Source organism: Periplaneta americana, chromosome 10, assembly GCF_040183065.1.
Source record: "Periplaneta americana isolate PAMFEO1 chromosome 10, P.americana_PAMFEO1_priV1, whole genome shotgun sequence".
Classification (NCBI taxonomy): domain Eukaryota; kingdom Metazoa; phylum Arthropoda; class Insecta; order Blattodea; family Blattidae; genus Periplaneta; species Periplaneta americana.
This window is the reverse complement of record NC_091126.1, coordinates 122,659,525-122,675,482: the sequence shown is the minus strand read 5'-3', so window position 1 is coordinate 122,675,482 and position 15,958 is coordinate 122,659,525. Positions and strand designations below refer to the sequence as shown.

General features: G+C 32.5%; 2 protein-coding genes across 4 annotated transcripts in view; one reads left to right on the top strand and one right to left on the bottom strand.

Moving 5' to 3' along the window:
- Positions 1-1,476, bottom strand: part of DCAF12 (DDB1 and CUL4 associated factor 12-like protein) — a 94,688-nt gene extending 93,212 nt beyond the window's left edge. For all 3 annotated transcript variants that reach the window (XR_011334520.1, XR_011334521.1, XM_069838111.1), the window contains exon 1: positions 720-1,476. Coding sequence is in view for 1 of the 3 variants with exons in the window: in XM_069838111.1 (XP_069694212.1) it covers positions 720-1,127 (408 nt within the window). In the remaining 2 variants the exon portion in view is untranslated. The remainder of the gene's footprint in view (positions 1-719) is intronic.
- A 48-nt stretch (positions 1,477-1,524) lies between these two features.
- The window catches only part of LOC138708001 (U3 small nucleolar RNA-associated protein 15 homolog), a 39,752-nt gene continuing 25,318 nt past the window's right edge, over positions 1,525-15,958 (top strand). The window contains exons 1-3 of the mRNA XM_069838110.1: positions 1,525-1,762; positions 2,311-2,403; positions 2,805-2,989. Of these exons, the coding sequence (XP_069694211.1) occupies positions 1,673-1,762; positions 2,311-2,403; positions 2,805-2,989 (368 nt within the window). The 5' untranslated portion in view covers positions 1,525-1,672. The remainder of the gene's footprint in view (positions 1,763-2,310; positions 2,404-2,804; positions 2,990-15,958) is intronic.

Genomic DNA, 15,958 nt, shown 5'->3' with positions numbered 1-15,958 from the left:
GAATTACCAAGGTAATTTATAAATAGCAACTGAAATTAAATAAATTACCTTAAACAACACCTAAGTTACATATAAATACAATCTTAGCTGTCTTTAACCAATAATTCTGACCACTCATAAATGATTTATTTCGACGACAACTTCATTGTGTTAATATTCAAATTATGGTGTTATTTTACCTATTGACTAGTTTCGATGTCATATTCAGAGGATGACAGACATAACATCGAAACTAGTTCATCAGGTAAAATAACACCATAATAATAAATATTAACATAGGGCCTAGTGAAGTTGTTATTTAAATAACTTAATTGTTTTCCAGTGATTATATAAATGATAACAGAGTGTAATCAATAATGAATAATAATTCTAGCATTGCTAGGTACAGAATAACTGCTTGTCTATTATTTAAGAACTCCCGAGTTCGATTCGTAAGATAAAAAGGTTTATTTTCTCTTATATGCAACAACACTAACATTTAACTCTAAAATAAAAAAAAAAGTTGGTAATACTACATTCAATCATGTGCCCGTCTTCTATGAAATTACCGCAACAATGATTTTAGATTATAGAAGATAATGTATTCAATGCTGTCTTGTCAGAAACTAGCTTGAACAGTTATATAAAAGATACGAGGATGAACTTATGGGCTGAGAGACTAAGAAAATAATAAATAGGGTATTGTTATTATGTTATTAACTACAAAGATAAATCCTCACCTTATTGCACTTCGTTCCAAAAACAACTTGCCTATCACTTAACCATTGTGAACAAAATACTTTATTCATGTTACTAAGCGAAACTGAGTATTCTTTAAACATTTCATGTGTTAGAATATGTCTTGAGCCATATTCTGGACCAACCCATTTGGGTTCTCTACCTCCCATTTCTCGTCCACGCACGAAGTCGACGAAATTATACGATGTATTAAGAATCTGTTTTTCAGCAGTTACACTTTCTTCTTCATCGTCGGAATCTTCATAACACACGAAATCTTCCGGTTTATCAGGTTTCCGAGAACGTTCCAAGCGTATGGCACGTAAACGCATATGTAATTCTTCAATTCTACACAATGTAGCACAAGGTGGACGACATCCATAAACTGGAATTCTGCGGGTGTGTGCCATCGTCTTGTTTGGTAATGCTTTAAATACTCAAATATTTTCCTAGCGCAGTGGAGTTCAGGTTATGACTGACCAGTCAAAGACCTCAACCAACTGAAACTAATATAAAGAATTGTTTAACAATTAACGGACCTATTATTAAGCATGTTTTATTTCAGCTACAAGTAAATCTTATATTATACACATCACAAAATTTTTCGCTTTCTCTGCAGAACATCGTCAAACACGTTTATTTTCTTAAACATTCTGCCATAACAACACTATTTGCACATTAAACAGCTGATAAGTAGGGTAAATCGTGTAAACCAGAACCCAACACTATTTCCAAACGGAACAAAAGACAAAGAGCACTATAATGCTAATTCGAAAAGCAACCACTTCAGTAGTTATCTTTGCACGCCCGTGGTACACCAAATAGAATAGGACAAGAACGGAAGCAGTAACCAATTTACATATTGTAGTATATCTTTCATAGTTAAAACTTTGAAATAGGGAATATACTGCTCTTCACGTTTTCCAATAACAGCTGTTGTTTAAAATGTATCACAATGGCAGCATTTAAGAAGAGTAATGTGAAAATATACGCGAACTCTGGGCCGAATATTACTCCTGATGCGTTATATTGGAAAAAATTAGGGGTTTGTACTTATGATTAGATCGCTAGATAATGTTCTGGTTTTATGTTCGAAAATTCGTATTACATTTCATAATAACAGTGATATTTCCGTATTGCCATAATTACACGTGGGTTTGATACAGTTTGCATTGTGTATTGTTCTCTCGTAACGTGAGTTACAATCGTGTTTAATACAATGTAGGGTAATGAATTTGTGTATCTTTTACGATCATTTTCAAGCAATTATCGCTGTGACACAGTCTCATACTGGGAATATTAGATCAGTTTTTTTTATTATTCAATTTAGGTTATGTGAGAAAGCGAGAGAGACCTTTACTTGAAAATTAACATTTGAGAATTGAAACTAATTTCAGCAAATAAAGTGTACATAGCAATAAAATTAGGGTGAAGAAGAAATTAAGGATGTTGGAAGCGTAGGTTACTTCACATAACTGTGAATACATAATTTTCTGAAATTGTGTATTTCTGTTTCGCATAATAACTTACCACTAATTTAGCAAAATATTACGGTATATACTTATCCTTGGTTTTTCCTTCTAATAATTGTAGGTACCTGCACTTGTAAAAGAATTTGGCTCAATTGACTATATTGACTTTTCTCCAGTTGAACCATACTACTTCGCTGTCACTTGTTCTGTGCGAGTAAGTATCTTATTTCTTAAAATATTTGATATCCATATCGTTTGGAGATTGATAATCCGACTTATAATTGTGCATTTACACTCTACGAAAGAGAACTAATATGGGTTCTAATATGTTACAATTGCTTATATCAGAAAGAAATACAGTTGGACATTTAACATTGCGACTAAACTAGCGCTGAGGTAGTTCCCTCCGTACTCTGCATATACACCTCGTATATACGAATCTGACAGGTTAGATTTGGTAGTTTAGGCTTCTGTTATGCCTCGCATTTACGATTAACTGCATCTCCATCCCTTGTAAATTGAACAATTTTCACAGGAACTATCTCAGCGCTAGTTTCATATGCTACTGTTTATATTTCTTCCATGTTTGTAACTTGTTTTCACTGTTTCTCCGAGGTCCAGATATATAATCCCATTACAAAGATTGTTCAGAAGAACTTAAGCCGTTTCCGAGAAACAGCATATGGAGGAACTTTCAGATCGGATGGGAACTTAATCTGCGTGGGCGGAGATGAATGCCAAGTGAAGCTGTTTGACGCAAGTTCCAAGTCCCTATTACGCGTATTCAAAGGCCACGCTAGGTAATTTATTAATTATTATCTAGATACCAATTATGTGAAATTTAACCTAAGGTAACTTAACAACTACAGTACCTAACTTGAGAACCAGACTTCTTTCACTGACAGTTTCAGTAAATCTTGTTACTAGAAAAGTGCGTATGGTCGAATGTTTCTCGCTCTAACATTGCGGCATTATTATTTATAAGAGTAAAATACTAAAGTTGATAAATTGAAGTTGGGTTACATTGTTTGGAAAAAGAATGGCAATTATATATAGTATAGGGGGACCAGATTTATATATAAACTTAAAAAACAGGACTTTTACAAAATTTGCTTTAAAAAACAGGACACTTTTTTAGCAAAGAGCACAAGTGTTCCTTCTCAGTCTTACAATTCCAGTTCAATATTAAACAACTTATTGATATAATGAGACTTTATTCTATCATCAAAGAACACTATTTAATAGTGACTATTATTCATTAAGAATGTGTCTTATTTTTGAAGTAGAACTGTACTGTGTCGAAGTCTTTTTATGAATGAAATTTTAATATTTACAACTACCAACAATTATATTATTTCACACATACAATCATATGAACCTTTTAATCTGTTAAACATAAACTGGTTCCTTCAACACCAGAAACTTTGTTTTTAACCTTGTATTTTTCAGATGATTTTATCTCCTGAAAAAGTATAGGATTATTCAATAACATATTGTAAAACTCTTTACAACCGAGATCCTGAAAATGAGTCTTATCAATGATAATAGCTTGTACAGTTTCAGTTATGTAACGATTCTTTTCATCAGTCCACAGACTGTTCATAATTGAAAAGATTCTTTCCATGACAGTATATGTGCCTGGTAAGGCCAGTGCAAAGCATACAACAACTTCTGTGTTTTTAAACTGAACAAATGCATTTTTAAGTACATTAAAAAGTCACACAATTTTTTATCTACTTCAATATTACTGCTTTTCCATACTTCAAGTTTACAAGTTACATTATTGTTCACATGCATGATTTCATCAAATAGTTCATTTTCATCTATTTGAACTGATGAACCTGAATCTATTGCTTTTAGAACATTGAGATTTGGAAATTTCATCCCAGGATATAACATTTTTCAGTGTCATCGAATTAAATGTTTTCATAGGTTCATATGAAGAAACCCACTATTTAAATTAATCTATGAAAGTATCATAAAATAAATTTGCTTTTTTTTTTTTTTTTTTTTTTTTTTTTTTTTTTTTTTTTTTTGAAAGGACCTTCAATGTCTAGCTGGTTCCAGATTGAACTAAGAGCCGAAATTTGGAAGTTGACACATTTTGTGTTAATAATCTTTTCTTCAAATAAATCTAATTCTTCGACTACTCAGTTGCTGAGATGTTCACTCTTTCAAATCTTTTAATTGAATTTGAAAATGTTTTCAACTGACTGTGAATGAAGTGAAGTCAAAGAAGTGAATGTGGGTTTTCAAAAAATTGTTTCAATGAAGTAGTCTAGAGCACATATCCGAGATATGAAATAAGCCTTGATAGGTTCAAATATATCAATGACCCTGGTAACTGCAGGCAACAGTGACAACTTTCTACTTTTGACACTACCTAGAACCTGCTTATAATCAGTAGCAGCAAAATCACAAAATGATTTCAATTCTTCCACTCTTACAGTATAAGTAAAGTATTGGAATATTTTGTTAACTATTGCACCCACACGAATGGGAAGAATATCTGCACCTGTCTGCACAGCATTATGTACCACATGTGCAGCACAACCAATCCCTTGAATGTTCATTGTTCAATTTATGAAAAACATTTGTTCTTTCCAGCCCTCTTATAACCTCCAAAATTCGTATTGCAGTTATCTATACAAAACGCAACAACTTTATCAGTTAAATTATTTTTCTTCATGATAGGCTATCTAGAACTTGATTAGCTAATAAATTAGCTGTTTCACCACTAATATTCTGGAAACAGATCACTTTACATTTAACACTGAACGAAAGAACTGGCACTAACTTTAAACTTTTATGATTGGATGTATCAACCATCATGAAACATATTTAGAATTTTTATGTTCTCTGTGGATTTCATGCATTGCATACAGTGACAGAACATTCACTATTATAGATTCTCATTTTGTTCTGCAACATTTGAACTTTTTTCACTCAAGTCCCTCACTGTTTGTGACGTACAGCTGTCAAAAAAAAAAAAAGTGACTGCACTTGTGAACAGCGGATATATTCTAAATCCACTTTGGATCATGGTGATGTTACACGATGCATGCACTTGTAGATGTGCACTTGAAGCAGTTTCGGAACTTTGGTGTTTAAGCAAGAGTCATTCGATATCTGTATCTTGCAGGGCAGCAGTAGAGTGCTTGCTTAATGATTAGAAGATTGTGAGTTCGAGCCTTGTTCAAGTTATCATTTTATTTTGTTATCGTTTGTTAGCGATATAAATAATATTCAAGTTATCATTTATATTCTGTTATCTTTCTTTAGCGATATAAATAATATAAATTTAATGTTAGGTTTGGAACAGTACAGCTGCACAATACTAGTGTTAGTTTTTTCTGCTTATATTATTAATCATAATCATAATCATTTATTACATCCACTGATCATATACATGATATGGGACATGTCATATTTACAAACTAATAATTAATTACATAATATACATAAAAGTAATAACTATAATTAAATGCAACACAAATACAAATATAAAAAACTTGGAACTTGATTGAAGAAAACTACTGGTCGGTTGATTTCGGCTATCAGTCCCGTTTGCAATATTTCTTGAAGTCAGGAGTCAATTTCAACCATCGCGTCTTTCATGAGAAGACATACTTCTCGAAGGCAGGATCTGGAAAAGAGGAAGTAAAGTTTTTTGAAATAAGGCGTTCTTTCTATTCAGTTACGACAATTTTCAATAAATTCATTCATACTGTAAAAGCAGTTTTTGATTAAAATTTTATAAAAAGTTTTCTTAAATTTCTGATGTGCAGATATTTCTTTAAGATAATTTGGTAGGCTATTGTACATAAGAAGACCAGCATGAATGAAAGTGTTTTTATATAGAGTTGTGTTAAAACTTTCAATAAAAATATTATCTTTATTTCTTGTATTGTACTGGTGTGTGTCTGAATTTGTAGGAAAGCTATGCAAATTGTATTTGATAAAATTTAAGGTTTCATAACTATAAATACAAGGTAATGGCAAGATATGTAATTTTTTGAAGAATGGTCTGCAGCTGGTAGTTTGAGACACTTGAACTATGGCTCTAATAGCTTTCTTTTGTAGTTTAAATATTTGGATTGCATTGGGTGAATTACCCCAAAAGATTATACCATACGTTAGGATAGAGTGAAAGCATGCAAAGTACAATGTGCAAGCAGATTCAATAGATGATGCCCTTATTAGTAATCGCAAGGCAAAGCTAATTTTACTTAATTTTTTCCCTAGTTCTTGAAGGTGTACGGACCATTTTAAATGTTCATCTAGCCATATACCAAGAAATTTTGTATTGTTTCATTTTGATACTCTATGACCGGCCACTCAGAATTATTATTTTGTGAATGATGAAAAGAAATGGCTATGGTTTTCGACTTATTGATTACCAGTCTGTTTCTCTCAAACCATTCCACTAGTTGATTTATTGTCTTTTCTATAAGAGAACCCATCGTATTGACATCTTTTCCTGATAAAAAGATACTGGTATCATCTGCAAAGAAAGTTGGTTCTCCATGACTGATGTATGACTCTAAATCGTTTATATATACCTAGATCATATATATACTAACAGATAGCTCTTTTATATAGGCTTTAGGGTTTGCAGTCGAGGCCGGCTTGATGTAGTTCAATAATCGTCAACAGATGGCACAATGACCAACACCATCACGAGACACGAACTCTAAATCGATTATTTCTTGCTTACGAGATAATCTCGGTATGTACTGTCGACAACTGATGACCATGGATAAATATTATTGGCCTATATGACCTTGGCAACTTGGGAACATAGACAAGTTCGGACGAGGCAGCTATTTATAGTTGTCACGTGGGCGAAGCGAAGAGATAAGATAAAGTACGCCTTTGTATTGAATATAATTCAGAATCTCTGCCAGGCAAAGCAATATGTAGACCATGTTGTAATGGTACCGTATCGGGCGGCAATAATATGATTCGTTATCTCTTCTGTTTTTATATATTTGTCGTGAATATTATTTATATTATCAACTGAGTGTATAACATAATTTATCCGTTAATTGATATTTTATTAATGATAAATCCAAAGAACAATGGAAAATAAGGGACTGAAAAATAAATGAAATAAGAGAATTTGACGTTCATGATTATAATGTTGTCGGAGTTTTATTATACTTTACTTTGAATTATTTTAACTCGCACCACAAAAGTGTATGAAAATTAATGTTAACATTACCTATTTAGTTATGATAGTAGTATATTGGAAAATTTGTGCATATAGCCTGATTACAATATATAAATAATACTATCCTAACCTAAGCAATAGTAGTCTTGTTTATTTCATACATGTTCGTATAATTATACAAACACAAGAATAATCTAGTTTGCAGCCTGTGATGTCTCGTTTACAGTATTATATAATATACATATTACGATATTTACTAGGTACTTTAACAATATATAGTTAATAATATTATAAAGTATTACAGGCCTAATCCATTACCAAAGAATACCCCTTCCCTCACATTTTCAATACTGTTTACCTCAAAAGGCCTTCACACCTTATTAGACACTGGATTAAAATAGTCATGTTGATGTAGGCCTACAACATTACATTTTTTTGTCACTACTCCTGATCCCATTCTAACAGTTTCAGGTTTTGTAATTTGTAACAATACTATCAATACTGATGGGTCATTCCATAGTGACACACATAACATTTTCGAAGTAACTATGATCGTCACAGGATATTTAATTAAATACTTAAGAGTTTATGAAAGAGACATCACTGTCTTTTAACGTAAGCATTCCAAAATATAAACAGAAAATCTTAATGAAAAGGAATAATTAATAATGTAAAAAATATGAAATATTATATGGTGTGACATATGAACATTTTCTTGCCACTTAATTTATTACCAAAATGGAAAATGTTCATATTATTGTGCCAAATGACATAAATAGTTGTTTTCCAAAGAATTAAGACACTTGTGTAGTACATGTAACTGCTGATATACTTTAATAAAAATAACAGTGCCATTAACAAATAAAATATTACGAATTATATTGTGACACACGAACATTTCTGCCAAGTTGATTACTATTTTTTTCAGATGCATATCGAGATTTATACACAGTGCCTACAGTTCTTACTATACAAAGCAACACTTGATTACACTAAAATACACATTCAGATTTAAAATGTCCTTGGTTATTTACAACCATATGTGGTGATATCTCCTGTGTAATATCATGTGATGAATACACCAATATAGGCTATCTACTTTTCCTCCCATTTGTAGTACTTTCCTTTCTTGAACATTACGGAAGCTTTAAATTCGCCACCACAAGCTTTTGTAACTTCCTCTGCTTATCTGACGTCTTTTTTAAATTGATTATGTAACGATGTTGTATCAACTACTAGGTTATTTAGCCTCGATGGGATTGGTGATAGTGAAATGATATTTGGCGAGATGAAGTTGAGGATTCGCCATAGATTACATGACATTCGCCTTACAATTGGGGAAAACCTCGGAAAAAACCTCAACCAGGTAACTTGTCCCAATCAGGATTTGAACCCGGGCCCACTCATTTCACGGTCAGATGTGCCTACCATTACTCCACAGCAGTGGACCGAACATGGGTTATGTACAGTTACCCTTAAAAGGAATGAGATGACTCTTGGTCGTCGGAAGTTAAAGTTCTACAGCGCGGTTCACTCGATATCGACGTAACAATAAATACCATGACATATACAACAAGAATTGTTACAAGGACCACAACAAGGACAAGGACCAGAATAAGAATCACGAAGAAGATAGCGATTTAAGGCCACGATTTCACAACATAGCTCGAGTCACAAAATATCATTGCTTCTCTGTACCGAATGGCAAACGCCTGCTATGGGATCTACATTCTGGACTGCTGCTGTCACTGTCTTGTCTCGGTAGCTCATATAGTAGCGTGTCGGTTCTACTATATAACCGAAACGTCTCGTGTTCGATCCCGGGTAAAACTTTTTTTATTGACGTGTAATTAATTTCTTCACAGTTCCTCGACTGTCTAATTTGTCGAAAAATATGGAATAATTTATGCCCAAATTCTGGGTCTTACAAGTGGGCTGAACTTCGTCAAAAAAAAAAATCTTACTTGGAAGTTAAAAGTATTCTTCCTGAAACAATAATCATAAGAAACAAAATGAGACCTGTTAACTTAAAATCTTGTCCACATGCCATCAGCTTCTATTACAGCTCTAAGTCAATCTGGCATGGATGTCACAAGATTGTGCAATAGGTTCTGATCCTCGGCGAGATCTTCCCAGGTGTCAATAACTTGATTCCACAATTCGTCTCGATTTCGAGGGCGTCGGTGGGCATAGGTGGCTACTCTGTAGTGACATAAACATAGATTATCTCTCGGAACTTTTCCGTAAAAGTAAATTAAATTCACTCCTTGAAACTGACAACCTTAGTTGTAGCGTAATTTTCCTACCTGCATACAAGCTGAAGTAGCACAGCCATTGATAAAAGTTTTGTACATAGAATTAGACTGAATTTCTATTCGACAGAATCTATAATCAATGGCTTTTCTGAACATGATAAACAAATCCTAAGTGTTTCCAATGTCACTGAGCAATTTCAAGTATCTAGTGATTATTTACATTTATGTCTACAATATGAATCTTGGAAAAACGTATATGATACTGGTACTACTGGTATTAAGGGTAAATGTATTGTATCTTTCACTTAATTTCAGAATCACTTCAGTGGATGTTCTCCACTGAATGTTGTGAAAAAATTCAAAAGTAAAAAAATGTAGATAATGCAGGGACTTAAAAATCTAATGTATTAAAAAGAAGAATCTCTATGTAATGAGCTGAAATGTAATGATCCTCATGTTCTTAAATACTACAAGAAGTACAGTGTAATTTATAAAAAATAATGAAAGAGGGAAATAGAATACATTTGAATAGAAAAGTACAAAATTCAGATAATGCAATTAAAGCTATTCGGAATATTATTAAAGTTAAACTTGTAGATATTCTAAGAAAGAAAATATTTTTCCATTAAAACAAGTGATTATAAAGTAGAGGATTCCAAATCTATTGCAAATTCTTTTAACGTCTTATAGGATGTGGTACAGAAATATTATTGACAACTTAAACATTAAAGATTTTGCAAAAGACACTACAATTGGTTACTTAACAGTTGCATTTAATAATTAGTATTAATATATGTAATTAGTCAATAACTGCAACAGTGCTTTTTCATTCAATCATAACATGAATAAAATTGAATGCACATTAAATTAAACACTATTGGAAACACGTAGATAAAATAGTTAAAATCAACTGAAGGGGTGAGAGTGAAATAATCCAAAGCCACACTTTTAACAAAAAGTGTTTTGTGCGAGTGCATTTCTTACACATATGGGAAAGCTACTAATAAAATATTGTAATAATTACTCAGCAAATGACATAGCCTAAGGACTCTAAACCTTTGTAAAAGTTTGTCTGTGTTGCTTAGAAATATTTTTAAATTTCATTTTAATTGTTAGTTTTTAATATATATGCATTTACATTGTATATGTGTGTGTGTATGTAAATGCATTCACTAGATTAACGTTTATAATATTATAACTTGTAATTTTGTATTGTCTGTGATCAGTTTTAATTTCAGGACTTTGTAAAACTCTATTTTAACGTTACTTAACTATTTCAACATTATTTAGACAAAAAAAAAATCGTTGACGTAGACTAAGAATCGAACTCGCTCTCTTCTACACAACAGGCAGAAGTCTTAGCGTCTGAGCTATTGAAACGACACGAAAGCTTTCCTTTCTGTGCGGAGTGTCGATCTAGTCATGAAGGTCCATTGTCGATTTTACTACACGATTTACGTATATATTTATATTTTATTTACATAATATTATCATATTTTTTTGCAGTATTTCAAGTGAATTTCGGAACGATGGTAGTAACAAACCAAATAGCCTGCATTTAAGAAACTCAATATTCCTTATCTTGTGTATCAGTGCTCTGGTCTCCGATCATGCGCAGTGTCTTACATCTGAGACTTGGGAATATTCAATCGTCTCATCCTTTTCCAGGGAAACTGTACATTAATTCTTTTGACTTTCGGTTGGCTTTCTTAAGAATACACATCAAGAAATGTAGTGCTTTCCAAGCTATCCTTGTAATATTAGTGACTTATTTCAACCAGTTTGTTACTAAAATATATACAGTACCTAAGTGTTTACTTGTGGCGCTGGTGATCCATTTAATTGGTATGTGAGACGAATTTAATTTTGTGTTTTACAGGAGGATACATATTGATTTACTTTTGCTCACATTGATTTTAATTTTATTTGTTGTAGTCCAGTTTTCAATAACGTCAAGCTAGTTTTGCAAGGTGGTGATATAAGATTTATCACTCATTTTTTCTATATATCATACAGTCATCCACGAATAACCTTGCCTGGGAAGTGGCATGTCTATTCAAATCCTACAATAATTTTCAGTAAATATTTTTCACCGAGAAGCTATTATACATTTAATTTTACTTCTGAGACCAGTGAAATATATGCCAATTTTATTAGAAAGGTGCATGTATAATTATCCAATAGCATGATGTTATCTGCAACAAAAACTAAAGGGCAAGAAAGAAAAGAAGAAAACATTAATGCTGTGGTTCTTAGAGTTCCATTAGAGTTACACGTTCATTGTCCACTGAAAGTTGTATTTCTCTATTGAAGTGTAAAAGAGAAACTCTCATAAATTATGTCAGAAACAAAGAAAGGCCCCACCCAAATATGTGGGATAATTAATTTAAAGTTATTACCGGGACTTGAAAAAAGGAATCATATGTAATGGGTGGGGAAAAAAATACTTTTTAATCGCGCTTCTACAGTTTGACAATGCTGGCTATTCAGAGTTTTGCCTGACAGGTGAGCTACCATAAATTCCTTGAAGTCCTAGTTATTACTGAAGCCAAATGTGTGTCTCTTGTCAAGAGTCCATTTTATTTATACTTGTTAAGACATCATTCATAGACTAGTTACCGCTTTCAGTTTTGATACTAAATACATTGAAATTAATCTATTATTATTCGTCCTATTTATACATTTATATTGAATGATTCGGTCTACCTTCATAACACATCTCATCAACAATACTCGATAAAGAGTTGAATTAGCTTCCATGCTGCGTTGTATTTATTTTGTCATGTTCCTATAGCAGGAATATTAAATAGGAATTCCTTAAAACAGATTTATATTCACTCCTATGCCTTTATACAGAATACCAGTACATATACTGCATTTCTTAAGATTTGGTTACTTTATAAACAGTATGTTAGTGCAAGAACTCTTTTTTTCATATTTAATAATTCTGGTATGTGTCAATAAATATGCTTGAGACCTCTGTCTCTCTGAATTACTCTTTACTAACTGGAAAAATATTCCAAATTTATATTTTAAAAAAGTATTAAAATATCCTCACAATTTAGAGCATAACAATTCCCGAAATAATCATCCTACATTAAATTATTAAGATAAAAATGATTCAATCTATCGCTTGTAAAAATACCTTTATCGTCCTAATAAATTAAGAAATAATTTACATCCAAAAGATTTATTTTAAAATGGCCTGCAGTTATTATTTTGAATTTTATTGTACCTTAATAAATTGAGTTAAGGTACAATACAATTTCATCAAGTTTCAAACATAGTAATTCCATCTTTCCAACAGGGGGACAATAAATACTTAAAATAATGCTAAACTCGAAAAACTTATTGATGCAACTTAATTCTATATTCTATACCACTGGCACCAAAAAAAAAAAAGTGTCCTATTGTTCATACTGATTCAAGATGAATAGTTTCTTAGTGTTTGTCCATTCCACTTTTTTTTTATTGTCCTTCCCATTTCTATTTCTCTCATTTTTAGTAGGTACTTCACATGTAGTATATGTTTTACTTTAATACATATAATGACCATGAAGATATTTGGATATGTCTTACAAAATTCTTGCTGAAGACCACTGTGGTAACATTCTGCCGCATCTGTAGTTTGTACATTTTGAAATTTTCGTGCTTCAGCTCAGAATTCAGGCGGGGGGAGGGGAGGTTGATGTGCCAATGTAGTTTTCCAGAATATAATAATATTCAAAACATTCTCTAATAGGAGGGGCCTCTGATATTTGCTCTGCAAAAAATCTGATACTGGTACTTCTGTTGCTGGTAAATAAGAAAGAACGAAATATAAAAATTTTTAACCACTTTCGAATTTCAGGTGCTTTGTGTCTCAGCTGCTGGTTTGACGTACGGTTTGTTTCCTTTAATTTTCCAGAGAAAAAACTGTCCTAAGCGAAATTTACACTCTGTAATTTTAACACTGGGAACATTTATTTTGGTAGCATTGTGTGATGCTATTTCATAATATAACAAGAGCTTTGAAATGATTAACTGCTAACTACTACCTGGGTGAAAGTAGCACTGAAGCAGTTCCTGTGATTTCTGAAGTGAAAACTGTTCAATTTATAAGGAATTTTTTTGTGGAGATGCAGTTGATTGTATAATCAAGGTGTAAAAGTGCCTAAACTAACTGACCCCAGTGCTGTCATGGAGGCCACACGAGGCCATATATATCGTATGGAACATACAATTTTTTTTTAATTAATCATATGGAACCTACAATTTTTTTTAATTAATCGTATGGGGAAATGAAAATTTTGTCTGTAAGGAGCCATACGGCATATGGGTGCTTAAGTTTTGTACATGGAGATCTATACAGATCTTAGATCATCTCTTGCTGTTCCTACTGTACCTACCGGTATTTTGTTTGATGTTCATAAACAAAAAATTATCCACCTCTTCAGCACTGGAATCCGGAATTATATAAATTAATGGTTGAAAAACGAGAAGTGCTGCAAATATACACTCCAGGATTCATCGAGACAAGTGTACATCAATGGTGGTGCTACATGGTGTATTCTTTAAATCAAACTTGTACAATTAAATTGTAAAGCAAAACAATTTTACTTCTTCTTTAATATTAAAAAAAAAAATAATTAAATGACAATTGGAGAGATAGTGAGAGGAGAGTAAAATATATTTCAAGGGAGAAAATAAGGGGTGGGGTGCATGGCCAAGAAAAAAATTACCATGACAGCACTGACCAAACCTAACCTGTTACAGACTCATGTATGCAAGGTGAAGAAGCTGAGTATGAAGGAAACTACCTCAGCGCTAATCAAGATTTTCGGGTATAACTCCCTGCAAAGTTGATTTGAATAATTTATAGGGAAAAATTGTTCCAGGGCCGGGCATCGAACTCGGGACCTTTGGTTTAACGTACCAACGCTCTACCAACTGAGCTACCCGGGAACTCTACCCGGCACCGATATATTTCAAGGGAGAAAACAAGGGGTGGGGTGCATGGCATAGTGCAGCGCTAGTTTAACTCTTATAGATGAACTATATATATATATATATATATATATATATATATATATATATATATATATATATATAAAGAACTTCAAGTGTCAATATTGTCTCAAAGGTTTCTGTGTAACAAACTTCATTTAGAAATGTCCATCTGCGATTATGTTAACTGCAGAAGAAGGAAGAAATATTGTCGTAATATGAAGTTACTCAAATTTTCAATTAAGGACAAGGAAAGGCTACAAAAATTATTTTTGATTTCACCCTTATAAATTGAACGATTTTCACTTCAGAAATCACCGTAACTACCTCAGCACTAGTTTATGTAATTTAAGGACCAGTATAAATGAAATTTGATTAAAGTGAGAAAGAAATTCGTAAGGGAGGCGATCAGGAGGGATTGAGGTTGTCTACTAATTCGTTACAAACAACTATTATAGACTATTTCATTTGACTAACGATGATTTGTAGAAAGCAAAATACCTACAGTAGGGTAAATAATCTAAATCAGTACATTTATGAGAACGGATATAAAAGTGCCAGAAAAATAACAGAATTACCGTATATTGCAATTAACTCTGCATTGGCAGAGAAACCGCATAGGGTATCGTAAATCTGCTGAAAATTAGAAAATTGTGCAAAAAAATGCATTCAGAGCGAATTTTCCAGCCTGATATCATCTCGCCCACGTTATGGACATAATTCAATACCGTAAGACTGATATGAAACGAATACTAGAACAATTTGTTAACCAAAGACGATGTTCAGTAGTTATTTAACAACATACAGAGCAAATAAAAAAACAAACGCATATTCTAGCAATAGTTCAGATGAAAAGAAAATGATTAGTACGACCGCTTATTCGTAAAAAGAACACTGCCAGCTGTGTAGCCTACATGAAGCAATATATCAGGTCTACGTTATGAACACGTTGAATTTAATGTGGACGAGAAACGTACAGTTATTATTTATCTGCTTCCATATTGCATCATATAATACACCTGTAAAATGAAAACATGTAGGCCTAGCAAAGAGGAAACTGTTTGGGGGGGGGGGGGAGGGAGTTGTAATTCTTCCCCTATCGGATAAATTTCAGAAGACGAATACCTGCTTTTCCTTCATAATAAAAAATTGTAATCTTGTGCACACAAAATAAATTAGTGCCTTTTCGTGAGCATCATGATGTGCATTCAACAAACGCAGACAAATCTGCTCTTTTTAGTATTTTGTGTTAATTGTTGCTAGTGAGGTATTGTATACTGAAAATTAAAAACAATTAGATATCGTACATCAAATGATGACAGATTATATATTGAACGCAAACAACATTATATCAG